Source organism: Phasianus colchicus, chromosome 3, assembly GCF_987193195.1.
Source record: "Phasianus colchicus chromosome 3, bPhaCol1.hap1.1, whole genome shotgun sequence".
Classification (NCBI taxonomy): Eukaryota; Metazoa; Chordata; class Aves; order Galliformes; family Phasianidae; genus Phasianus; species Phasianus colchicus.
Window position 1 is genome coordinate 83,220,080 of NC_143438.1, and position 27,104 is coordinate 83,247,183.

A 27,104-nucleotide genomic window follows, 5' to 3' on the forward strand; every position below is an offset into this window, starting at 1 on the left:
AATAGACTGTGGGGACACAGACACAGAATCTGGGAAGCTACCCTGGAAAAACAGGCCTCTGACAAGCCCTGAGGACACCTGTGCTCCAGAGCGTGCTGGTAAGAGCGACAGCACTCTTTTCAGCTCAGAGGTGCTCTGAGCAGTCCTTCCCCTGTATGAAGCCAGGCAGTGTCTGCTCCACCCTGCTCTGCCTGTGGCCCCCTCCAGTGCCACAGCACCTTGAAGCAGCATGGAGCAGAGCGATGGCGAACCCAACCTGTGTGATAAAAGTGTGTCACACGTGCCTCTGCGTAAAAGCATGCACGCAAGTATTTATGGAACACCTGGGGCACGGTGCCTGCACACCCTGCCCCGCCTCGCCCCGCGCAGTCATACCAGTCCGCCTGGCTCCCAGAGGCGCTGCCTCTCACCCCACTGCGAACCCCTGTCCTGCTAATGACAGCAGCCGGGCTGCCACGGTGACAACGTGACTCCAGAGCTGCAGCCTTTAAAAAAAAAAAAAAATAGGAAACCAAACAAACAGTGCTAAATGTGCACAATCAAATGATGAGTGTTTGTATTTCTGATGCTTTGAGGCCAGCTCACAGCCCTCCCTCCACATAATGCTCAGGATGTTTGGGAAGGGGTGTTTTTCTTTTAATAGGACGGCATAGTCACAAAGCTTTAAAGAAATAAATGAGTGAATCGTCCATGGTAATAGCAACATACTGCGAACGGGGCACAGTGACGAATTTCAGGTTTATTTTTAAGCCTGCCTGACAGCATGTAGGTACAGACGGGAGTCCGTAACCCCTTCTGCTGTTCTGAAGCTATGGACGCAGCTGATGTCTTTGTCCCAGTTAAAGTTTTTGCTCCATAGCAAATGCTATGGGAGGACAGAGAAGCCTCAAGCTGTTTTGAAGATTGTGCAACGATACTTGGGAGCCTACCTGCTTTTGCTTGAATACTTTCCTTGCTCGCATTTCACAGGATGCTCCGAGTAGGGAAATACAGCCAAATCAAACAGCCCTGGTAATTGGACGCGAGTCCTTCGGATTCCCTTGGGGTGAGGTGGGTGCCTCGCAGATAAGCAATCTAATCAGCTTTGTGCTTGTGTCCCATCTGGAAACAGATTGTTGCTGGAGTACACCACCACCTGAGTAGTAAGCTTGGGTTATTTTTTGAAGATAATTGTACCGACAGAATCAGGGAGTGTGAATTTGCCAGAGGTAATAAGATCTCTTTATTTTTATTCAGAGTTAATTCGTTCAGTCAAGGTGATTTTCCGCCAGGATGCAGACTCCCAACACGACGGGCGATTGCGTCGCCTGCACCACGCATATGCATGGTGCCTACTCTGCAGATCGGCTGCTGAGACACAGAGCCATGAGCCACCCCAGACACATGGGCAAGATAAAAAAGCGGCTGGAGGACATCAAGAACCAGTCCCTGAAGTCGACAAAAGCAGATTTCAGCCACAATGAAAGCATCAGATTGGCCACGGACGCTTTCCTGGATGGTGGGACAGACTCGTATCTCCAGACTTTAAGCAAAGAGGGAGAGGTGGATTTCCTCTCCTCGGTGGAAGCTCAGTACATCAAGGAGAACGCCCGCGAGTCCTATTATGCGCAAGAATCCCCCACGGATGGGGCAGCCGCGCAAAGGCAGAACGATGGCGGCTCCCTGCCTTCGGGGACGTACTTCCCCACCATTTCTGACAGCAGTGAGCCTGCTCTCCTGCACACATGGATTACAGCGGAGAAGCCCTACTTAAAGGAAAAGTCCACGGCCACCGTGTACTTCCAGACAGAGAAGAACAGCAACATCAGAGACATCATACGCCGGTACATCAACAAGACCACGCAGGTATGGAGAGAAAGCTCGTGTTCCTCTGCATGTACTCGTATTCCTGCCCTTAGAAAGACTGGGTAAAGGCGGTGTGTGTTTAGAGCCAGCCTCGTGCATTACTGTGTAGCTTTGCTCTAGAAAGAGCCCACTATTGAACGAGTGCATCGCTGTTACTGCCTCAGTGCGTCCGCCTGGCTGTGGTCATGATGGAGGACTGGCCTGCAGGAGCCCTGCACGGCGCTGTCCTGCCATGAATGAAAATTAAGCTGAAGCAAGCTCTGAATAAACAGTGGTCGTTGTAAGAGATTGGTGGGAGGTGTGGGTGAACAGAGCTCCTTGAAAAGGGGGCGTGTGTATGCCAGGAGATATCCCCCAGGGAATGGACCCATTCAGAAGGCATCCCATCCCCAGTACTTTATCAGTGCCACTAAAATGTCACACAGGCTCCATACAGAGCCTCAGAGCCTCAATCAGAGTGTGGGAGAGGTGCAGGGAAAGTCTAATACAGACAAGTTATGGGGACGTGGAGTGCCTGTCACAGGTCAGGTATGCACAAGTGGAAAATCTGAGGACAAACAGCTGAAGGGGGCAAAAACCTTTGGTGATGTGTTCTGGTGGTATTGTGATAGCTCAGCTCAGTTTTCAGGGGAAAATTTTTGGCACTTCAGATCTCTCCTTATCACTGTTAAGAGATTTTGTCTGTGTAAACCTGAAGCTCCATTGGCAGCCTCACAGATGAATGGTCAGAAACAAACTCTTTGTGACTGCTGTATTAGAAGGGAAACGTGGAACCTCCTAAGCCTTCAGCAGCAGCAATGAAATCCCCAAGGGGGGGCTGTAAGGATCAGAGCACTGGGCCACATTGGATGCAGGGAATTATTTTTCTGCATTTCTTTCTGTATGGCAAAGTACTGGCCACATCCTCAGCCTTAGGTGAGGAGCTGGAGGCCCTGCCCAAAAACTGGGAACACAGCTGCTTTCCCAGGCTGCTCTTTGCTTATTTCTTGAAAACTGTGTTTTTAGGGATTGTGATCACACACCTATGGCTTTTAGGTAAACAGAACATTATTCTTTTCCAAAAACTTCAGTCTCAAATTTCTGCTGGCTGGAGATAGGCGAGACAATACAAACCCAGGTGGAAAGGGAGGTTTGTGGGTCCTGTTCTCCAGAACAGCTGTGGAGCCCTCTAGAGTCAGAGCCATTGGAGCTGGCACTAGTAATGCTGAAGGTACTAACAAAGAAAATGTCTTATCTCAACAAGAGAAAAATTCAAGGGGAAAAAATGGGAAATGCAGTATACATCCATGGTTCAAATGGGCTGCTGACAGTATACATTTGGCAACTGCTGCTTGAGTACACTTTTTCAGTGATGGGAATTGTTAGTGTGTGATAAGGGACATGCTGGATACGATAGTACTTAAGGTATCCATTAAGAGCATAAATAGAATAAGGAATATATTTGTGGATGACATCAAACTGTGGAGGGCTGGAGAGCAGAGAGTACCATAATCCTAATAGAGTGCTATAATCAGTTGGATTATGAACAGTTGGACTAGTTTATCTTTGACGTCTTTTCCAACCTTAATGATCGTATGACTCTATAACCCTAACATCCTTGTGAGGCACAAATTGTAAAGTGAAATTCAGGCAAAAGAAATGAGGAGTATTGCCAGGAAGAGAGAAGAGCCAAGTGCAGTAACATAAATTGAGAACAACCGGTGAAGAAGCAGCATGTGAGAGTGGTCTGGAGCTACAGTGAGGCTGAGTGTGAGGCAGCAGTTCTGTGCTGTGTATAAAGGCAAGTGCAGTCCAAAGTGTGCTAACAAAGTGTGAACATAAGGTGTTGGACAGCACTGGGCCATTACCTGGCACTGGCAGGGTCCTTTCTGAAGCACTGCGCTCTGGCAGCAGAATGAAGCTGTGGGATCCTCACTGCTACCCAAATAATGTGACTTCATTGGTCTTGTGGGATTTATATATGGGGGAATAAGCTTTCTGCAAGATTGAGTCAAAGTTGAAAGAAATTAGTGGGGCAGATCTGCAGAAATAATGTAAAAATTGTTTTCATTGACTGTATTATATTGAACCCTGTGAGGGCAACTATGAGGGGTTCCCTCTCCAGCTGTTACCTTCTGGAGGTAAGGTGGGTACAGCTGCACTGAGCCGCCCTGGCAGAAACATCTTTCTGTGGACAACAGCAGGGAGGATGGTGAGACCTCAGCACTGAGCCTAGTGGCTGTGGCATGAGCTTGGTTTTACAGCACATTTACGGTTCCTTCAACCACACGCCGCCTGGAGGCTGTGAATTTAAGCAGCTGGAGGGTCTTTAATGGGCAGTCCATGCTGCTCCAAGGCTTTTACACATGCTCCTGCTGTTTGTGACTTTGGAAATGTGGATGTACGTTTAAACTGAAACAATTAGCTCATAAATTATTGTGAAACTTGAATATAAAAAGAAATAAACATGAAGCTGTTGCAGTCTGTCAGCCCACTACCAACTGCAGGGAGCAGATTTAAAAACAGGACTGCTCCAGACCTAAGTTGTAACAGGGAAAGCGTCATTCAGTACTTGCTAAATGCATGTGACTTACGAAAGACACTTGGCAAGAGCTGTGGTCTCTTATTTTAGCTACATCCTTATTATTCTTTGATTAGTGTTTTAATATCTTTCCTAGTGCTGAAATCTCACCTACAATTTCCTGGTTCACATTATGTTTGGTGATGAAAAGAACTTAACTGAAGTGCGTACATTGCATGTTATGTTGGATTTATATGAACAATAAAACACTGAAGCAATGTGTCTCATTCATTCAGTGATGCATGGTAGAAACAGAATAAATATCCACACATATGTTTCAAATTTTTCATTTCTTGGAGTAAAAAAAAAAAGAAGAAGGCTCTGGGGAGACCTCACTGTGGTCTTCTAATATTTGAAGGGAGCATATAAACAGGAGGGGGAATGGCTGTTTATGAGGGTGAATGTGATAGGACAAGAGGGAATGGTCTTAAACTGAGACAGGGTTTAGTTTGGGATGGGTATTAGGAGGAATTTTTTCACACAGAGGGTGGTAATGCACTGGAACAGGTTGCCCAAGGAGGTTGTGGATGCCCCCTCCCTGGAGGCATTCAAGGATGTGGCTCTGGGCAGCCTGGTCTGGTAGTTGGCAACCCTGCACATAGCAGGGGGGTTGAAACCAGGTGATCATTGTGGTCCTTTTCAACCCAGGCCATTCTGTGATTCTGTGATTCTATAAAATACCCACTGCATTTCAGGCAGCTGTGATTTACATCAACTAATGCTTCTGCTTTTTCCCCTAGGTGCTGGCTATTGTGATGGATGTATTCACAGACACTGAGATCCTTTGTGACCTCCTGGAGGCAGCCAACAAGCGCATGGTATTTGTCTACCTGCTGCTGGACCATGGCAATATAAATCTCTTCTCGGAGATGTGCGACAAGCTGCAGATTGCTGAGGATCTCTTCAAGGTACTGTGGCTGAGATTCTTCAGGCTTTGGGTTAGAAGCACAGTTAAGCTAGGGTCATTCCTAACATCCCTAACATATAATTAAAGCAGAGGAGATTTCCAGAGGTACTGTAATCTAATTTTTCTCTAAAAATGCCTACACTTTTCCATGCATTTTTTGAGGAAGCTATTAGATCCATTAGATGTCCATTAGACTGGATGTCTGTTAGATGTCCATTAGACCCTAAGAGAGATGGTCTGGTAGCCATAGGTAGTGGGAAGCCCCAACTGCACACATAATCCTGCTTATGAAAATCCTAGGTGGCCAGAAAGACTGAACTGGGTGCTCTCAGTTGGGCTGTGAGGGCCGAGTTCTGCTGGCATTGCCTGGCTCACTTGACTGCTGCTCTTGATCCTCAGCCTCAGTGTTTTAGTTGAATTCCATGGGTATTTGCATGAATGTAATAAAATTATGTTGTTAAGGCTTTGCTTTAAGGGTAATGCCTCAAATTTAGCTGTCTGCTAGCTTAGTCCAACTTCATCCCTACTGGAGGAAATTGACCTTAAAATTAACCACTGAACCAGGCGTTCAAGAACCATGGAGATGTGGCACTGAGGGACATGGTTAGTGGGCATGGTGGGGGTGACCTGATGGTTGGACTAGGAGCTCTTAGTGGTCTTTTCAACCATTGAAATGATTCTGTAAATTGATACCATGGGCCAAACACACCTTCAGCTCCATTCACACATACTTACCTTTGATAGGACATTGATGGTTTGTCTGGGCATCACCAGCCACTCAGTTGCCTGTACTGATTAGAAGAGGAAAGGTTTTGCCCTACTGTATTATGCCATTGATGTATCAGTGTAAAACAAGAGGGATCAAATCTAAAGCTGAGATGTCAGCAGAGAGACTGTTCTTGACTACAGACACATCTCTAGTACTCTTTTGACTATGGGGAGCAGCTGTATTGTCATAGGTTGCAGCTCCTCTGTGCAAATTTTCATGTATATTTATTTGCCCATTGAAAAATTAGCCCTGAAAACTTGGCTGGGCTTCCATCATGCCCAAGCCTTTAAATATAACAATGGAGTCCATGATGAAAACGTAACAGGAATGGGGGAAGTGAAGTGTTGAAGGCAAGAGGGAAAAGAGGCCTTTTCCTCCTGGATTTTAGTTCAAACAAACAAACGAACAAATAAACATGTAATTCATTCTATTCAAATAATTCTTTTTTCTTTACTAGAATATCTCAGTCCGCAGTGTTACTGGAGAGGTATACTGTGCCAAATCAGGCAGGAAATTTTCAGGACAAATACAAGAAAAATTTCTTATCTCTGACTGGAGATACGTTCTCTCTGGATCCTACAGGTGAGATAAACCACTGCAGTTGTTGGGTTTTTTTTTTCTTTTTTTCTTTTTTTCTTTTTTCTTTTTCCTTTTTTGCAAGTTGTTTTGATGATGTCAGGCACAGGATGTAGCATCTCAACAACTGGGCTTTTAATTAAGGTCCACAATCCTCAGGTCAGGGAATTTCATGAGACTCTGAGTTTGCATCAAATAAATAAAGTTCCTAAGCCTGCCTATGGCTACATAGATAAGCATCACAAATGACTGAGGTGTATCCTAGAAACTCAGATACAAAAAAGACAAGGGAAAAAATTACAGATGTGATTATTTAATTAAAAGGATGAGATTGTTTTCCTTAATCCAGGTTTGTGATTTGGAACTTAATTGCTTCAATAAACTGTGCCAGCAGGAAGATTATGTAACTGTAAGAACAAAGGTAAATGTGAATGTGTGGGGATAGTGAAGGCTGTAAGAGCTCAGCTGCCTCCAGAGGCAGGCACCCATTCTTTCATTCAATTTCCAAATGAATTGCCAGACAAGGAGTGAACAAACCATGTTGTTGGCTATCTGTTTGATTTATTGGATGCTGTGGCTTAATTGTTCTTCAGTTTTGTTTTAATTTCTCATCAAATCTGTTTAGAAGTGCAAAAACAGAGTTCTGTGGAGAATAGAAGAAGATATGTGGGAGAAGAGGGACTGAGAAGGACAGCTTTTCTCTAGCCAAGAAGGTCCCTTTTGGCTTTTATATCCTATAAAAAAAAAAGACAGAGGAAAAAAGAAAAACCCTTCAAGTCCTCTGCAGTGCAGAGTCACTCCTTTCAGTCTTTTCTGCTGTTGCATTATCTTCTAAATTCAAGAGCCTTGTCAAAGTTATCCTACATTATCCATTATTTCCTATGCAGCAAGCAAGCAGAGATAGAGGTGAAAAACAAATCCATATGCTATTTGACTTCATCATGCTCAATTTGTGGATTCACACAGCTTATAAACGGCAATCAATGCATGGCATTGCTGTAGGCTTCTGGCTCTCACTTCATTCATCTGAAAGTTTTATCATCAGCAAATCTTGCCCACCAACCTCTGCAGGTGTAAACAATAAGGATCTTAAACGAGAGTAAAACAGACTCTTCTGCAATGTATTTGTTGGAAAGGAAATTTGAGTAGATTTCAAAACTAACACAAAATACCTTAAAACAAATACCTTTACAAGAAGGGGAAATGGCTTCAAGCTCAGGGAGGGTAGATTTAGGTTAGATATAAGGAAAACATCTTTTACAGTGGGGCTGATGAGGCACTGGAACAGGCTGCCCAGTGATGCGGTTGATGCCCCATCCCTGGAGACCTTTAGGGTGGAGCTGGATAAGGCCCTGGGCAACCTGATCTAGCTGTAGTGTTCCTGTTCATTGCAGGGGAGATAGATTTGATGGTCTTCAGAGCTCTCTTCCAACTCTAAGGATAGAATCCTTCTGGTCTGTGAGTCTATGAAAACTCACAGAACTGTTTATTCCACTAAGTACTGTGGTCTGCATGACTTTTTGACAGCAGGCTGAGGGAATAAAATAGCCTTTTGGTACCTAGTGCTCTGCAAGGGACTGGGGCTTGCTGCTTGCAGCCAAAGGGTCTGGGAACAAAATATGTGGGTACAAAATATGTTTGGTTCTGCCAAGAACCGAGAAGCAGCTCCTGAATAAGCTGGTCCTCTTTCCTCAGGCAGAAAGCACCAAGCTGGAAGCAGCACACATCCACATGCAGTTGTCTAACATCACATAGGTCTCACCGTGTGCACTTAGTGTGGTTTTTTTCTTGTTTGGAGTCTTCTTAACAGTTTGATGGAGGACAGGGAAAGATTCTGAGTGCTTCTTTGTGAATAAATGCAATGCCACACTAGTGCAGCAGTTGTTACCAAACAGCAGGGAGCTGGCTTGCTGGGCTGCTTACCTCAAGTCTCAAGGCTTTAGGTATTTAGAATGATTTGCCTAAAGTGGATGAGAGTACCCACATTTTAGTAACTGATTGTGTATTGTCATGCTCAGGCATAAAATGTATAGTCTGTATGTCACGACTTAGAGAGCTGGGGCTCTTCAGCCTGGAGAAGAGAAGGCTCTGGGGGAACCTTAAAGTGGCCTTCTAGTACCTGAAGGAGGCCTACAGGAAAGCTGGGGAGGGACTTTTTATAAGGGCAGGTAGCAACAGGACAAGGGGAAGTGGGTTTAAACCAGAAGAGAGTAGACTAGATATTAGGAAGAAATTCTTTACTGTGAGGCTGGTGAGACACTGGAACAGGTTGCCCAGTGAGATTGTAAATGCCCCCTCCCTGGAAGCGTTCAAGCCCAGGCTGGATGGGGCTGTGAGCAACCTGGTCTAGAGGGAGGTGTCCCTGCCTATAGCAGGGGGTTGGAACTACATGATCTTAAAGGTCCCTTCCAGCCCAAACCATTCTACGATTCTACGAATTGCCCAAGTTGTGGTTACTTCACTCCTCCTCCTTGTTCCTGAATTAACAGTATAGAAACAATGTATGTCCCAAACCTAACCCTCTTCAAGAATGCCCCAAACCAGCAGATGCAAACTGTGTCTAAGTGTCAGCTGAGGCTGTCAGCCCTTCCGAGTTTCACAGGAGTTTTGTCAAAACATTGCAACAACAGGATGTGAAGTGCACACACCTACAGCCAAATCTGGCTGTTGGTAATGCTTCTGCAAATCCAGCATAGCTAATAAATAGGAATAACTGGGACTTTTTTTTTTTTTTTTTGACACTGAGTAACCCTGGGTTCAAACCCAGCGCTGCTCTACAGCCTCTGCACAACGCGAGCCCCGCTCAGCTCAGAGAGTAATTACATTTTGTTTTATTGATGATGCTGTGGCACAAGGCAGTCTGCACAGCTCAATCAAGTCAGTTTGTGGTTTGGAAAAAGAGCACAAATGTATGTTTGCCGAGTGGATTAGGGTAGTGTGTAAAAGAAAAATCATTTACAGGCCATGGAGTGTTTGTTCTGAGGTGTGTCTCCGGATCCCAGAATAAAAACTGCTGTAGCATTAATCCTTTACAGCAAAGTAGGTGGTTTATTATTACTATTATTATTATTATTACTAATTTTGTAAAGGCCGTAGAAATATTTTTCATGTCATTCTACTTATGCTGAAGGAAATGAGCACTTGTCCAACTTGTCAATGCAGGTGTGGTGGTTTGTGTCGGGGGGGGGCAGGATGCCATAGGAAGGTTGGGTTTCTGTGTGCTTCTCCTGACCAATGCTGACAAAGGCACAGCACAGTGCAAACAGAGGACAGTTGTTTTTCATTAGTTTTCCTCATGTCAGTTCTGAGTGGGTGACATTTACAAATGAGCATGTTGTTCTGCAGGGAAGATAGAATTTATGTTTTTGCAGACAAGATGTGATAAGACTTTAATTCAAGCACTGTGTGAGGAAGAGTGGTTCCTAAATAGGGGTCTAAAGCCAGACTGTGGAACAGACACCCAAACATGAAGCATCTGACATGCTGATGTGGATACAGGTCCTGGTTTCCACCACTTCCTTTAGGAGGCTGTAAAATTTTACAGTTTCTTGAAGGTTTTAGTGGCAGCTGCAATAACAAGGTTTGACCCAAAAGTCAAAGAGAGAGCACTGATGTGAACTGACCTGAAATTCAGCCAGGATACCACCTCCATCCTGTGTTTGGACCATGAGCCTCAGTACCAGCTGAGTGGGGAACCTCCCATTCCCAATGGCTAACCCTTACCATGTCTCTCCTTCCAGCTTCACATGGTTATGTGGCCAGGTTCACCGCAACCTTCTCTCCAAGTTCACTGGTCAAGTTGTGGAGCTGTTTGACGAGGAGTTCCGCCACCTCTATGCACTGTCCAAGCCAGTGAGGGGACCGAAGTCTCCACCACGCACCATGCCCTTCCTCTTCAGCCAGAGCTGGGCCCTGCCACGCAGCCTCCCTGACAGCAACGAGGGAAGTGCTAACACTCTTTCAGACCCCTTGAGCAGCCTCTCAACCGGAAGCAACCATCAGACCAAGCAAACCCCAAGAACTCTCATATTCAGCAGCAATTTCACCCCCCAGTCACCTCTGCATCGAGTTAATTCCTTCCACAGCTTTGTCTCATTCACACCCCCCCCAGCACAGCAGACCATCCAGGCTAACTTCTACCAGCCGCACTACGTGGCCGATAGCTCCACAGCTCTTTATAACAACATGAACATTTACCGACCTGTAAGAGTTAGACAAGAGGAACCAAACAGGACAGGCTTAAACTCACCCTGGAGATGCCTCCATAAAGGTAACCTGTTTGCATAACCGTCACCTTGGTTTGAGTTGCAAGTAAACCTAGTGAGGACATGTTTAGCAATTGCTTGTACACTGACGAATACAGAAATTCTGCATAATACAAAATAAGGATGATTTCAGGTCTCTTGTTTTGTTTTGGTGCTTATGGATGCTTCGTTTCCCTAATTAAAAAGCCACCTGCTATCATGTAAACGCTGGCTGCATTACAATCCCAGTAAGAACAAACCTAACAATGCTGCTCACAGTGCAACATTGCTGCTGCCAAGCACCTGCCTGTGGTACCATTTTTGTGTATCAATAGATTGAGGTGGTTTTCGTGTGGCCAGGCACCTGAAAGCAGGCTAAGTCAGTTTCTTACTCTGCACTTGAAGCAGTTGCGTAAGGAGCTAATTCAGGAGGGCGAAGGCTGCTATTTACGTGCCAGACTGACATGCTGCTAGTAGTCTACCTTCACTCCATCATCACAGCTCAGTCTCGATGTAGAAGGATTCCTTTGGGGCTGATAGGGAAGCACAGTTCCCACCTTCGTGCTGCCCATGATGCAGTCTGCTTGAGGTGTGCAACAAGGATGCCTGTTTGCAGGGTTTGTCTGAACAGGCCTGCAGACTGTGAACTGGACGGAGACCAACAGCTCAGGGCACAGAGGACATCCTGCAGTCGCCGTACGCTCGGTTTCACTCATTAGCAACATGGGTGCATTCCAGCACGCTTTGTTCAAAACCTCCAGTCCCACCAGCTCAGAGCAATTTTCCTCACTGCAGAGCAGCTGTGTAGATTCAGACTGGAAAATGAAGCCAAGGAAGGAAGCAAAGTCCTGCTAGCAACACATCTTTCCAGTACTGAGTTCCAGTTCATGTAAAAGTACATGGATCTTGGAAATGCTCTTAGTGGTTGTTTGACAGAACACTGAGTTGAAGATAAAGGTGATGTAAAGGAGTGCCTTGAAAAAAAGGGCGTAACAGGGGTTCAGCAGCTTGAACCAAAATGCCTGCAAACCTGAGAAACGTTTGGTCAGATAACCCATGAGAATGAAGGAAGCTTCTGTAAGCACAAAGCAACAAATAGTGAGATAATTCATGAAATATAAAGGATATAAGGGATGTCCATCCATGTCCCAAAGTCACTCGATACACACAATTTTCTGATGTATCGACACTTCATTGTTTTTTTAATCTGCTTTCCTCTATCTTTCATCTGACTCCAACAAAAGCCAGCAACCCAAACACATTTGCTCATCTGATGCACCTCGCTGTTTTGTCCCTTGTTCAGTAAGGTTAAGGAATTAAATTGCATTCTTTTTCTGTGGATGATGAACATTGCACGTAGCAGCTAAATTTTAAGTGAGGAGTTTCTCACCCTTGGAAGAGCTACAGCTTTAAAAATATACCAGTAGCGTTTACAGAACATTGTAAAGGGTAAAAGACAATGCATGCTGCACGAGCATGTGAACATTTTTACTTGTGGAATCAGATTTTGGAGACCAAAATAACACTAAACCCTTGCATATCATTGTAAATGTCTGTACATAACAACATTTTTTGATTCCTTGGGAAGAAGGGAAGTTTTCATTCCTATGAGAATTCTATTGAAGTGTCTAAATATGACAAGGAAACAGGGTAAATAAAAGAGAAGACTTTCATTAAAATGTCTTTGAGAATCATTTTGTTGCTTCATCTTCTCTTCACTTGTGCACCTTACTATCTTTGCTTCCTGAATCATTTCAATAAAGCCAGAGCACAGCTGATAAGGAATTGCATTTTGTTCGTTCTGAAACTGCCAGGAGCAGGATGAAACGTGTGTCCCCACTGCCTAACTGTGATTTTTCTTCTGAATTTGGTTCGGTCCCTCGATCCTGTTGCGGCTCAGCTGTGGGTGGCATGGAGGGGGGGTGTGGGCTCACTGCTCTCTCATTCTGAAGCCTTCATTCTCTCCAGCCATGACCCATGAAATCCAAACAGGAGCCCTTCTCATCACTGGGCCCACACGATGTCCCAGAGAAGCACAGCAAATGAGAAGTAGGTGAGGGGCATGCTAATTGCACTGATGGAGTGCTGTGAGTTAAGAACCAATTTCAGCTCTGGATCAGGGATGCAGCTTGCGTTAATTCAGACGACAGCTGAACCCGAATGTCACATGAACGGAATTTCACTTTTGATGGAAAACAATCAAGAGTTTACCATTTCAGTAAGGAGTTATGCCAGAAATGCTCGCAGGCTCCCACAGGCTTGATTGCTCAGCGATGAAGGGAATGTGTGCTTACAGGCAGCTGCAGAAAGTACCTGTTGGGAAGGTTGGAGCTGGATGCTGACATCCCTCATCAGCCAGCTGCAAGGGAAGGGCTGGTACAAACACTGCTACCGCATGCTGAGAGCGCGGTGTGAACCTTGCTAGTTCCAGCAGTAACACCTTCCTTCACCTCAGAAGCAGGGAGCAGGATTCAAATGCTCAACAGCACAACATTTCACGAGCCTGTGCTTGCACAAACTGATCCTTCCAGGAGCATCAGAACTGGGATTAGAGGGTCCTGCCCCAGGGCCTGGATCATGAGAAAGCATCAAAATGACAAAGCTGGTAACAGTTAACAGATTCTTGCAGTTGGCAATGCTAAATTTGTTATGTAACTCAGTGGGGAGTACCAGTGCAAGTATTAATACCAATAAAATTAATACTGTAAGAGTCAAAACACGAAGAAAGCTGTTGCAGGCAAATGTAGAATTATGCGGAGCACAGAAGTGATGCTGAAGCATTCAGACACAAGGTGGAAGTGTAAAGCCCCTCTGAGATCAGCAGCAGAAAGCTGGGGTTGAGGTGGCATGCTGAAAGTGAGGAGTGAGCCAGAAAAGGAGGAGTGCAAGTAGCCGAGGTGAGAGATAGCCAGCACAATGAGACCAAGGAATGTTCCATAGCCCAGTGCAATAAACACTGCTGACTTGGAGCAGTAACTACGCAACGCATTCAGAGCAACATTATGTTGTTTTCTTTGCAGTAGTTAAAAGCAACATTTTTGCTTTACTGCTGTAAAGGTAAGGATCTGCACAATGTAGGAACAACGCTGCTGATTTTCACAGCAGAGGTTTTTCCTTCCTTGCAAGGTTTTACAAAGGATATGCTCTGACTGAACACTCTTCACTACATATAAACAACCCTGGCTGCTTTGGCTTTCCATGTGTAAGCACACTGAGGACCGGGCTGTAGCGAGTTCTGTGTCTGCAAAAACATTCAGCCTAGAGGAAATCTCCTTCTACTCCTAAGTTAAACATTCACTATTTAGATATTTTCCCAAAAACATGAAGTTATTCCTATTGACAACTTCACAGCATAAATGTATTTAAGATCCAGCCATCCAGCTCTGAAAAGAAAATCACCATGATGTTAATTAATCTAGAAATATTACCACTTTTAATTAAGAAAATGGCTAATTTTGTGGTTCCAAGTTCAACAACATAGAATTCAAAACCAAGACATTTTCTAACTGGACATCAGGAAGGAAGAGCTGCATCATAGGCCCCAAAAAATCACTGGTGCTTCAAGAACACCGTGAAGTTTATGATGGACAGCTACCCTGGAAAACTCCATTTTATACTGGATCTCTCATTATTTTGAATACAAACGAATCTGTGAACAACAAAAAAAACAACTATCAGACAGCAAGACTTCAAATGCAGAGATTTACTTTCTTAAAATACATTCTATAAGAAAATGTAAAAAAATACAACATGAACTTTTTGCATGCATCATTCCATAATCCTCTGAAGCCAGGACAATAAATATAGCAGCCCTACGTTGCCAGAGGTGGGATGTGTATATCTGAAGAGAACTGCCTGTCCAAGTGGCATAAGTCATCTCGGAGAATATCAAACCATTTGATTTCAAATTCTGAGGCCGATGCGATTACCAATGATGACAGTGCTGAAGAGCCTATGCATTTTACCTCACCCTGAAATTCCTCTTTTAGTTTTTCTGGTATAAGATCTGCTCCCATCACCTACAACCACAGTAAGAACAAAGACAGAAAACAAGTAATGTGACATTAATAACAGAACACAAGAACCATCCGCCATCTAGGAAGTGCTTCCAAATCACAACCAAGTTGTCTGCCTGCTGCGTTCTGTCATAAATATGGAGAACTGAGAGCCCAAACTTCAGCTGCACAGCTCCTCCCAACTTCTGGTACAACTGTACGTGGGGAGTTTTGCCCTCTGAACAGCGGCACAAGCCCCAGCGCCAGCTCTGCGTTCAGCACCTGCCCCCAAGAGCACCAGCAGCGATCTCTCACTGAGGCGGGGGTGTCAGACCAAGGGAAGCAGGGAAAGCAGCTCCTTGTCTGCAGCTCTTTGGAAACTTGGGATAGTCTGCATGCTGCTGCCCTCTCATGGATGAAAGCCCACAGCTTCGCTTGCCAACTCGGCAAGGACTTGGCTTTTATTAACTGAAACCTGAAAATGCTGACAGCAAAGTTAAACATTTTTTGGCTTCCTTTTGTTCTTTTAAATAGAACTCCATAGACGCTAGAAATGTTTAAGCTCTCTGAATAAAGCCATACAATATTATTCTCCTCCTCTGTGGTTCTTTTAAGTTAGAACCCAGTACATCAAATGGAACAAAGAAACAATGCAAGAGGAACTTTTTCTGAAAATGTGCTGAAAGAATGAAGACTTGAATAATCCAGTAGCCCTCAGTGACATCTCCATTTGCATTTCATACATGTGATTCACTCTGCGGCATCTAAAGTGGCAGAGATAAAACTTGCTTCCCAGGAAATGCACAGCAATGATGCATCTGCAAATACGAGTCCAGCGAGAAACCTAACAACCATAAGCATTCCTGTAAGGAGAATTTCAGCAGAGCAGAGATACACCTGCATGACATAAGCCAGCACTATACAGCTATCACAGTCAGTCCCAGATAATACAGTACCAGGACATCGCCCTGGCTAATGTACCTTGCTTCCTGGCACAGTTAATTAGCTTAGGGGAGAGTCAGGCACCTGCAAGCATGAGCTGGCCCACGTACCCACCAAGACCTGGTGTGGAGCTGCCTACGTGGTGTGAACACATACGCAGAGAACACCCCCTTACCTTGGTCACCTGCAGCAAGGAGTTTTCATTTAAACCAAACTGTGCCACTTTGTCATCAATTTCTTTCTGACATTTTATGTTATTCTCGAGAGCAAAGGATGACTGTTGCAGTTGAGTAAGCTGAAGTAAAAGCCTGGAATGAAAATAAGCAGTTAGAAAGGGTACATCTGGCACAAGAATAAATAAAACCAACTACAAGATAATACTTTAAAACAGCTCTTCTTGACTTTTGTGAGCTGAGAAAACTGAATACATCTGTATTGATCTATTAAGGTCATGCTGTGTGCACACAAGGACTGAAGAAATGCAGAGAACTTCAGAATAAGGAAATGCCAAGTATCTCTGGTGCCTCTACACAACCATTTTTCCCCACACACAGTTGAGGCATTGAGCATTAGCAGTGCTGTATCAAGTATCCCTCATCCTTATTAAGCCATTGCTGCATGCAGCAGTGACCATCTTTGCAACCTGAGAAGAGAGAAATTTGGTTTTGTTTGAACAAACACCAAACATCATCCTCACACAGGTTAGTGTGGGAATATTTCCTAAAACCTTTCACTGCTCTTAACTTGAAGGTAGAGGCCCACAAATCGAGGAGTCATTATTTACAATGCTCTGAAACAGACCCTCATTCACTGAATATAGCAATACTAACATCCCTTTTCCAGGTGCAATTTACCCATGCAGCACCCACATCTCACATAAAGCCAGCAGAGCTGAAAGCACCAGACAAGCTAACATGTAACTCTGCAATGGGAAGTTCACCCTAGAGAAGTGCATATGCCAGTGCAGAATCATAGAATGGCCTGGGTTGAGAAGGATCACAATGATCATCTGGTTTCAATCCCCCTGCTATGTGCAGGATCGCCAACCACTAAACCAGAGCTGCCCAGAGCCACATCCAGCCCAGATACAAAGCACAACACAATAGCACCGTGCAGTCAAGCAAGGAAATCCCAGAACTGCCTTCATTGTTTCAATACGTCTGGTTCATCACTGAGATGAGAAGCACAGATTATTTTAATATGAATGTAGCTTATTAGATATCAGTACTCAATCTGTTAACTTCTCCCAGGCAGCAAATAAAGTCACTTGCTTTCAAAGTACAGATAAAAACTGTCTTTATGTTTCCCAAATGTTGCCCGCAGAGGGCAGTTATAAGGTGCTCTCTGTAAACATGTTCAGAAGTTCATAAAACTGCACTAATCACATTCAGTGACTGATATATTACTGAGAGGCAAGGGGAAAAAAAACAAGACTTTTTTAACAAGAAACATTTCCTAATTATCTCTTTGAACTATTATATTAGGAGATTTTTGTTGTGTGCAAGAATTTAAGGAAGAGAGAGAATAAAGGCAAAGAGCACTTTAATGCAGCCCTGTCAATCAGCTGTCACAGAGTTCATTTTTCAACCTCATCCATTATGCAAATTGGTGTATTATTAAAATAATACATTTTTGCTCAAGCATGAGGCTTCAGGCAAACAAGCCAGGTGGCAATTGCAGAAGGAAGATGGCCTCATTTCCCTTTGGGGGACTTCAGCTGCTGCATCTTTAATACCAAAGCAGGAACAGCCATGCTCTAGCAGGAGCATTTGGAGGAGAACAAACCCTTTTGTATAGAATTACTTGAAAGGAATTGTATAATGGGATCATTTTAAAAATGCTTTACTTCTCAACAACATGTGACACTGGCTTTGTCTTTCCACCCAAATGTCAGTTGTTCATAGCTACCATGCGGGCGAGTTTCACTTTTTACATTTCAATTATGAGAGGATTCTTTTCTTTCTAGGTTGGTGTTACCAATGCTGGAACAAATCTTTAAATCAGAGGTGTAAACTGAGAATGTTAAGGCTGGGGAATAACATGCTTAAAATTGTTCTGGACTGGAAGAATCTCACATCATTCTAAGAATGTATTTTGTTACCTTGCTCTAACAAATGAGGCACATGCCTTTACGCCAACGTCCTTTGCCATGTCTGTCTCCCAGGACTCACAGGCTGCCTGTTTCCCTTCAGCCTCCCTTCCAGCGTTGTCTGAAGTGCAGAGCATTTCTGTTACAGCCCGGCTGCTGCTGCAGGTCACTGCGCTCTCGCTCTTTGTTTCTGCAGCTGGGCAGGACTGAGGGCCTTCCCTCTGGCAGTCCGATCTGTGAGGCTGGAGATTAATTTCTCCTCCAGCTGATATTCTGAAACTACTGTCAATAACCTGTTTGGACCAATGTAGGTTTGTTTCTGGAATGCATAATGGAGGCAAGCTCTGCAAAAGGTCCATATAAGCTTCAGCAAGCGACTTCCAGTACCAAGGGTTGAAGGGATGTAAGCAGATCAGCTGCTGCAGACACACGATCTTTTTTTCTACGTTTTCCAAATCCCGATAAATGGCAAACTGCAGGTTGAGAACAGTCGTTAAGTGATCCGTGTTTGTGGCACCGTTTCTCTGAAAACAAAAGAAAAAAGGATTATAACAGGAGCAGAAGAACAGAACCGTCCTTCAGAGCTTAAGAAAACGTCTCCCTGGGTAATGACAGACAAACATTTCTAAAGGTAGCTTTCACTACTGTTCTCTTAATTTTAAATGATACAACATGATACAGATCATGCAAGATCAAGCAGACAGTGTTCCCTTCAGTGGCCTCATCTCAGTTGAAAGAAGCCCGTGAACACTGTTGTTTGCTTATATGCATTACTGCTTATGTTATACAGTTGCTCCTCTTTGTAATATGAACGCCTTTTATATACAATGATCAGCAGCAATAAAATTTGCAGATTTCAGAGCCTCCGGACATCTTCTTTTATGGGAAAAACTCCATTTGTGGTTAGCTACTCTTCTTGGTGGCAGTTTGGCAGAAAAGTACATGGAAATAAAAGGAAGTGTTGAACCGTCGCTTTTATAGTGGAAAGATTTAAGCATTCATTTATCCCCTTTCTTATAATTCCTATTACATTACATTAATTCTGCCTGGCAGAGCATGATATTTAGTCCCTTCCAGGACTACCAGCTCCCTGCACAGGGAACTCATTGTGGTACAGGGTGTTCTGATTTCTAAAGAGTGATTATATCTGCAGTGACAGTTACCCTCTGTTTACCAAATACTCTGAGCACTGAACATCCTGAAGGATTAAACACACACAGATTATTTTTGCAGAAAATGGTCTGTATAAAAGAACTACTGACAATATTTTTTATGTTCAAAGGACGTGATTTACCATTCTTTCTGCAATATCCAGAGCTTCCTTGTGCCTTCCTAGTTGAGACAAACAGCGAGCCTGGCCCTCCTGGACGTCCCGCCTCATGGCAATGTTACTGGGAGGCAAGTGCTGTAAGCAGTTTGAGTATTCACACAGAGCTTTCTAGTAGCATCAATAAAAAGAAAAGACAAGCAAAGCAGTGAGAGATTTTCATTTAAAAACAACGAGCAATTTTTCTTTATCCCAACTCAGCTAGCACCTATTGCCAGCAGCACACAAAGGCCCCAGTACTGCAGGCCAGGCCAAGAGCTGAGCTCCAAGCTGCCCCAGCCTGGACAGCAATGAGCAGCCCCAATCCTAATTAATGCTTCAGCCCTGTAAGGATTCCCAGGGCATCTGTCCATCTCTCCCCCACACCACGTCTGATGCAGAAGGGACTGTATGAGCTCACCCACAGGCCTGGGCCAAACATGAAATAAAGCACCTTTATCCCAACTAACTCAAGGATCAGAGCACTAATCCTGAATTTGGGAGGCCCCACTTCAAACCTGTGCACTCCTCGGTGACAGAAACAGGAGGTGAGAACAAGGAAGTCTTCCCTCAACCCATCAGAATAAGCAACCAGCCGGAGCAGACCACAGGGAAAGTGAGTCTCCATCATTCCTGACATAAATTCCTCACAAGGTCATTGGAATTTGCATGAAATGATTAAATATTAATTGGGCCCAGGAAAAAGACAAGAATGAGCAATATGCTGTATCTTAATGCTCAGGGCACTCACCAAGACTCCAATTAACATTTAAATACATTACATTAAGTATTCAGTGATGCTAAGACTGGAATCTTCATTCCTTCCCCACTGTGTGAGAGCTCAGACCAAAAGACCAAAGAGCAGAGCTCTCTCAAAATGAAAATTCAGGTATTCCTTGCAAACTTGATCAGTTCTAGGCAATATATCCTAAGTAGCTCCTGGCATAATGGCCAAAGTATGTGTCTTCCCCTGCGAAGCTCACATTCTTCTCTGAGCAAAGTGAGAGTTCCTCTCTGTCCAGACAGACCAGAGGAGGGCTTCAGGACACCTCTGCTTACTCTGCTATGCACTTTAGGAGTATGACCCTGGCAGACTCAGCATTATAAATTCCAAGTAGATTCTGCAGTCAGCTCTGTCCTAAAAATGAGCATGGCTTAGACCACTGCTCTCCTTGGCACTTCCCGTCCAGTAGCTTAGGCTGGCATCAAAACTTTTCACAGTGAGTGAAGAGATTCCCATTTCCTTATTTCCAGGTGCCGATCTAAGGCCAGCATTCTCAAATCTATCACTCTCCTCCCTGGTTCTGGCTCTGCCACAGAGACCCAAGAACACTTGACACTAGACCTGCCAACATGAATCAGCGTGACAGAAGCAATGGACGCTCTGTTCTCTGTGTCAGTTTCTCAGGGAAGGGAATCAGAGCACATGGCAGGGAACAAACCTCCCTTCAGGAGGGTCAACATCCAGAGCAGGGTGCCTGATGGAGCCTCAGGCATTTCTCTCTCTGCACACTTCTGTGAATTCCTTCAGGGCATCCTTCATTTGAGACTGGAAAATGTCTGTCAGGAACAGACAAGGTGACAACAACACAAGAATAATGTTAAAAAGCAGAATAGAAACCAGATCCACTAATCCAATGGGTAGGGCAAGAAGAGTGCAGATGCTGTCCTGGTGGCTTTGAAATCAGGGAGCGTGCAATACAAACCATAGCCTGGAACAAGAAGCTAAAAGAGCAGAAACATGGACAGAAGAAGCTGATTTTCACCAGAAAACAAATCTGGGAGAACAAAAGACAGGGTACTGGAACCAGGAAGGTAGAGGCAGGAGATCATCAGTGATTAGTAACGAAGTTAAGGAAGCAGTGCGAGAAGAGGGTCTAGGAGTGCAGCAGGCAGAAACCAAAATAGGGAACATGGAAGCAACTCAAAAGCATAACTAGTCACCCAGAGACAAGAGAGGGAGAGGTCAGCTAATGACACACAAGCTAGGTCTCAGGAGACTGACAACTGCGGCCAGCTGTAACCTGACAGCCAGGGGGAGCTCTGAGAAAGGCGAATGTGATGTTGACAGCCTTTGTAGAACACCACACTATCCCCATGAGTGGATAAATCTGCACACTGAACTATGGCTGACCAGGATTTCAGTGATTGCCAACAGCAACTGTGAGCACTGCTGAACCACTCTGATGTACAGCTTTGATATCATTTGCCTCCAAGTGAAAAACACCGTTTCTGCTGAGCTGCACAGTTTCTATCAGCTTCACAATGACAATGGGGAAGGAGATGACATCCAGCTGGGAAAGCTTGCCAAAATGAAGTTAACTGTTACAGTTTGGACACATCTTAACTAGCTTGGTGGTTCCTGCCCAGATCACGCTTTCAGTCAGGTGGATGAGGTGGTTTTGATGCAAAATGCCATCAAGTTGGACTTCTATACCACAGGACCTAGCATCTCCAGGGCATGGAGCATCCAAGGAGCGCTATGAAGACGGTGAAGGGTCTGGAGGACAAGGCATGTGAGGTAGGGGCTGAGGTACCTGTGTGTGCTCAGCGCAGAGCAGAGGAGCTGAGGGGAGGCCCGATGGCGGCTGCAGCTCCTCACAGGGAGCGGAGGGCAGCGCTGAGCTCTGCTCTGTGTGACAGCGACAGGGCCCGAGGGAACGGCATGGAGCTGCGTCAGGGGAGGGGCGGGTGGGGGTCAGGGACAGGGTCTGCACCAGAGGGCGGTGGGCATGGAACAGACTGCACAGGGCAGTGGGCACAGCCCCGAGCTGCTGGAGTCCAGGGAGCTCTCAGACGTAGAGTTTGGGGAGTGCTGGGATGGAGCCAGCAGTTGACTCGATGCTCGCTGGGTCCCTCCCAGCTCGGGATATTCAGACACAGATACATTCACTAAACGCACGAGGACAACAGGCCCTGAAGTTACACTCCAGCCACCGCTGCTGACCAAAGCCCTGGCGCACGGGAGCGACGAGAATACCTCAAACTCCCGTTCCCTGTAGGCCAGGTCAGCCCGGAACTTATGGGCCGTCAGCACTTCGGCGTCCTCCTCGCCGCTCGTCTCGCCGCAGAACCACTGCAGGCACAAACAAACCCATACAGAACGTATGGAACCCCACAGCCGCCGCACGCCGAGTCGCTCCCGGGAGCTCTCTCGGCCCCAGCCCCGCAGCCCCGGCCTCCCGCTCCGCCCCGGCTCCTCACCCGGGGCTCGCAGCGCTTGGCGCTGTAGGGCGGCCCGGCTCCGCCGCCCGCGCCCCGCTCCCTGCTCTGGGAGAACACGGCCTCCTCGAACTCCCAGCCCAGCGGCAGCTCCATCCCCTCCTAGAGCGGCTCTCCGCCGGCCGCGAGCCGGCAGCGCGCCCCCTGCCGGCCCGGGAGCCGCCGTGAGGGAGCAGCTCGAAGGCGGCGGGCGGCGCGGCCGCGGGGTCAGCGAGTTGGGGGTGCGGTGGGCTAGAGTGGCAGCGGCGGCCATCTTGGGAAGGAGGTGCGACGTGCTGAGGCGTGGGGGGTGGGCGGCAGACGCGCTGCTTTGCCCTCGGTAGCGCCGCCCCGCAGGCGCCGCGGTTCCGGGGTATCGGCGCGGAGCTCAGGCTGTGCCTCTTCTGTGCCGGCTCCTCAGCGTTGCGGTGTGTCCCGTGTGTAACGGGGTGTCGCCGACCCGCAGGAGGCACGGGGAGCCCCAGTCGACGTGAGGACGATCAGAGGTGGTCGTGCTGGAATAGGCCTTGTAGGAGTGCCGTCACTCAGCAGTGCTGTTTGGAAACCAAAAGCAGTTGCGTCGGGGGTCTACCATCACAGAGTCACAAAATGGCGTGGGTTGGGACTGCGAAGATCACCCAGTCCCAGCCCCCCACAATGGCAGGGCTGCCCCCCAGCAGATCAAGTGCCCGGGGCCCATCCAACCTGGCCCTGAGAGCCTCCAGGGACGGGGCACCACAGCTCTGCACAGCCGTGCCAGCGCCTCACCGCCCTCTCAGTGAAAATCTTCCCCCTAATCCAAATCTCTCTTCGTTTAAAGCCATTCTTCCTTCGTTCTGTCACTGTGGACCCATATATAAAGCCAACTTCCCTCCTCATTATAAGCTCCCTTTAAATATTGGGAAGCCACAAAAAGGTCTCTCTGGAGCCTTCTCCAGACTTGACAAGCCTAGCTCCCTCAGCCTGCCACTGTAGAACTGCTCCAGTTCACTGATGATCCTGTATTCCAACAGCTCCACATCTTTCCTGTGCTGGGGGCCCCAGGCCTGGATGCAGTACTCCAGTACTCATGAGGCTGAATAAGAGACAATCACTTCCTTCTCCCTGCTTCCACCCCTCTGTTTTTGCAGCCAAGGATGCTTTCAACTGTCCACTGCAGGTGTACACTGCTGGCTCACATCCAGCTTTCCATCCACCAGAACCTCCAAATCTTTCTCAGCAGGGCTGCTCTCAGTGAGTTCAACTCCCAGACTGTGTACGTATCTGGGATTGCCCTGAGCCAAGTGCAACCTTGCACTTAGCCCCATTGAACCTCATTATGTTCACATGTGCCCACTTTTCAAGCCTGTCCAGGTTACACTGGATGGCAACACTTCCTTCTGTTGTATCAACTTTACCACTCAGCTTGGTGTCGTCTGCAAATTTGCTGAGGGTGGACTTGATCCCATCATCTATCTTTGATAAAGATATTAAAGAGTACTGGTACCAAGACAGACCCCTGGGAAGCACCACTTATCACTGGCCTCCACCTGGACATAGAACCATTCATCACAATGCCTGCAACTCTCCAGTCATTCTCCAACCAACTTCCTTTTCATTCTTTCTGACCAAAATGAGAGCAAAAGGATCCCAGGTTTTAGGACAGCTCATGGCACCTGGTTCCTGGCATTTGTTAAGTGTTTTTTGGGAGGAAGGTGATAAGAGAGTGAAGCTTGTACTCCCCTTTGGAACAGGACCATTGCATTATCCATAGTCCTGTTGAAGATTTTGGTCACCAGACAACTGAATGGAAATTTCATAAGATGCTGTAACAAACACTTAAACCTAAGTTTCCCATGCTTAGATAAATTATTTGAACATTTGAGAAGTTATTCTTTTAGCATCTTGGTCCATTGTGCATGCCAGTGTGCATGGGAGTGTATTTCAGTAACTTCTCCATTTGATTTCATTTCTTCCCCAAAGCAAAATGGGAAACTTGTGAAATGTCAAGCTTTCAGAAGACAGGATTTTCCAAATCTTCCAAGACTGCGTTGCTGTGCTATGGGAAAAGGGTACACACAAAGCTTCTGCAAGACTTAAAGGCTCAGACACCCTTGCAGATTAACAGCACCTTGCCATTCCAGCTGTCTGTCCTGTCTCATGGCATTGCCAGACACAAGGTGCTTTGTGTTTTAAGCATACTGCAGTACTATTTCCTCTCCCTGCCTCAGCAGTCCTTTCCTCCAGGAAGAACCGCTGCCTCCCATCTGACCACCATACAGGTTCAGAGAAGCTGAGATGAAAAGTTATCCTTGTATCTCCTTAACCTGAAAAATGGACTGATGGACCTGTGCCTACCAGAACATCCTTTATGGCCATACTTCTTGTTTGGATCATTTGAAAGGGTTCCTTCTAGTAGAGATGTTGGGTGGTGGTGGTGGTGCATACATGCTCAAAATATCTTACATATGAGCATAGCTATGCCTGGATGTAGGATCAGAATATTAGGGACATGGTTTAGTGGGCACATTGGTGATGGGCCAACCAGTTGTACTAGATGATCTTAATGGTCTTTTCAACCTTAATGATTCCACGAGTCTATGATCAGCTGGCATAAATCCCTGGATAGAAACTACACTTTGGAAGGTAGATTTGATCAAATTGATCAAACTGAGGTTTCCTCTGCTTTTAAACTGACCATTTGGCAAAGAAGAGCTCTTGAACATAGGAAACTGCTTAACAAGTGAGTCTTGAGAAAAACAGGAGTTTGCTCCACATGATGCTTTTGATTGTTTTGTTATAAGTGTCAGGGTAGGCAAGTACAGCTGGGGCTTCTTGTATGTGCACATAAAAGCCATCCAGCTTCTCTCTGCACGTGGACTGGTGTGCTGAGCTCCTGCAGGACAGGCAGAGCACACAGAAATGGATCTGCAGTCATCAGCTCTGGTGTCTGAACAGTTACAGCATCTGCGCTTCTCCTCGCATTAACCGGACACACGCGCTCCTTTCCCAGTCCTCCAGGACTGCCAGTCATGCTGCAGCACACCAGTCTGAGTACAGCACTAAAATCCAGCAAGACGACTAAGAACAAATTGAAAAGAAGAAAAACAGAAAAAGAATCGTGAGTAATCAAAGTGAAATGTGGCCCCAGCACAAAGTAGAACACAAACTGCAAGGCACTCCCAGGGTCAAATCCAAGAGCAGCCCATTGGCTGCCAGCTTGGATTGAGGAGTCCTCCAGGGTTCAGGGTTTCAGCCATCATTGCCTGTGAGGATACCAACATGGTCTGCAAAGGCTCTGTGTTGCAATGCAGAGAATGCCTTTGTCTGGTGAATCAATGATAGGAGAGAAGCAATTCCTGAGCACCACGCAGGGGGCCTAGCAGCTGACTGCATGGTTTGAGTCATAAGTCACAGCATAACACTGCTTTTCTTCTTTCTTCCTTCCCTGGCTTTCCCCTTCCCCCACCTCCCCTCAGACATTTACAAGGCTCCTTGCGTATTAGTTACAGATATAAAAAAGTGCAACTGTAAGAAATTCCTCTGCCTTGTCAGCACTGGAGATTTGCTCAATTTCTCCTGCAAGCCCCAAGTCATCAGTATAGCTGCCAGAATACAAATTCCCACTTTACTTAAGTAAAGCTGTTTGCCTGAGCTTGTGAGGCATGATTTGCCATGGTGCTGTTAGCCTTCGCTTCATGCAGCAGAAAACAACAGCCCTGGAAGAAGCAGCTTTGAGGGGACTCAGAGATACACGAGCCCTATGGGAGCCCGCACTGCTGCAGCTGCTGTGTGTAGGCAGCTTCATGGGTAGAAAGAAGCCAGAGATGAATCTTCCTAAAGACAGCTGAGGTCATGCTGCACTGCTAGGCTAAAGCACCAGCTCCACATATGAAAATCAGACCAATGGAACCAAGGAGGCAAGCCTGTGTTTCACATTGCCATCAGGCTGAGCCCAGAGGAAGCTTGGACAGTAAAGGCATCTCAAAGGACAGGCAGGAATTCATTCTACTCCCATAGGGCCTGAGCCTTTCAGTCAGGAAAAGAAAACACAGCGTGGCAGACAGAGCTTGTTTGAATCCTGACAACCTTTCTTTAGCCCCGTCAACTCTCAGGCAAAATTAATTCAAAAGAATTCCCCCCGCTGGTGCTTATTTAATTCCTGATGTTATTGTTTGTACTGTGATAGGCTCTATGGGTCTTTGCTACAGCCTGGACACTCTTGTTCCAAGAGGAGAACAGACACCACAGAGGTTTCAAGAGACCAACAAGCACACACAGTGGAAACGAGAAATCCCGGCTGGTAATGAGGGCCCTGTTTTGGTAGGCACTACCCACATACGTCGGCTACGGAATAACGCAGCTCTGACATCGTTTATAGTTTCAATAAAGCATACTGGAAAGGAGCTGCCCTTGGAAAGAAGCAAGAGACTCATTCTCTCCTCAAAGCAAGCGTGCTGCCTGCAGTGAAGAGAGCAGTCAGGCCCACAGGCAGCGTTCCTCAAAGGATGGGCGGTTCCTGAGTCATCAAGTGGGTTCTTCCAGACATTGTGAAATATTCATACCTTGGGGGAAAGATCAGTTTTCTTTTTTGACAGTCATAACATTGGCTCTTCTCTAAACACGTTCATGAAGAGAAGCTCTTTATTTGCTGACATTGTCTTGATGTGTCCTTTTCTCCCTGCACTTAT

The 27,104-nt window shown here is 46.0% G+C and overlaps 2 protein-coding genes across 4 annotated transcripts; one reads left to right on the forward strand and one right to left on the reverse strand.

Annotated features, from left to right (window-relative positions):
* On the forward strand, positions 1-11,095 carry SACK1A (scaffolding CK1 anchoring protein A). The gene is made up of 5 exons (XM_031591184.2): positions 1-98; positions 1,237-1,845; positions 5,146-5,313; positions 6,539-6,663; positions 10,398-11,095. Exons 2-5 carry the CDS (start codon positions 1,273-1,275, stop codon positions 10,942-10,944), a joined length of 1,413 nt encoding a protein of 470 aa, XP_031447044.2. The 5' UTR covers positions 1-98; positions 1,237-1,272; the 3' UTR covers positions 10,945-11,095.
* Positions 11,095-26,954, reverse strand: C3H8orf76 (chromosome 3 C8orf76 homolog). Of its 3 annotated transcripts, none has more exons than XM_090137964.1 (6): positions 22,438-26,954; positions 22,214-22,309; positions 19,222-19,365; positions 17,940-18,451; positions 16,014-16,146; positions 11,095-13,471 (listed from the first exon to the last, which is right to left on the reverse strand). In XM_090137964.1, exons 1-6 carry the CDS (start codon positions 22,549-22,551, stop codon positions 13,397-13,399), a joined length of 1,074 nt encoding a protein of 357 aa, XP_089994090.1. In that variant the 5' UTR covers positions 22,552-26,954; the 3' UTR covers positions 11,095-13,396. The 3 variants fall into 3 exon arrangements, with proteins under 3 accessions (XP_089994090.1, XP_031447048.1, XP_031447047.1); XM_031591187.2 differs by lacking the exon at positions 11,095-13,471 and adding an exon at positions 13,492-14,920 and having other exon boundaries at positions 22,438-26,953; XM_031591188.2 differs by lacking the exons at positions 11,095-13,471; positions 22,214-22,309 and adding an exon at positions 13,491-14,920 and having other exon boundaries at positions 22,438-26,953.
* Between the last annotated feature and the right edge of the window lie 150 nt (positions 26,955-27,104).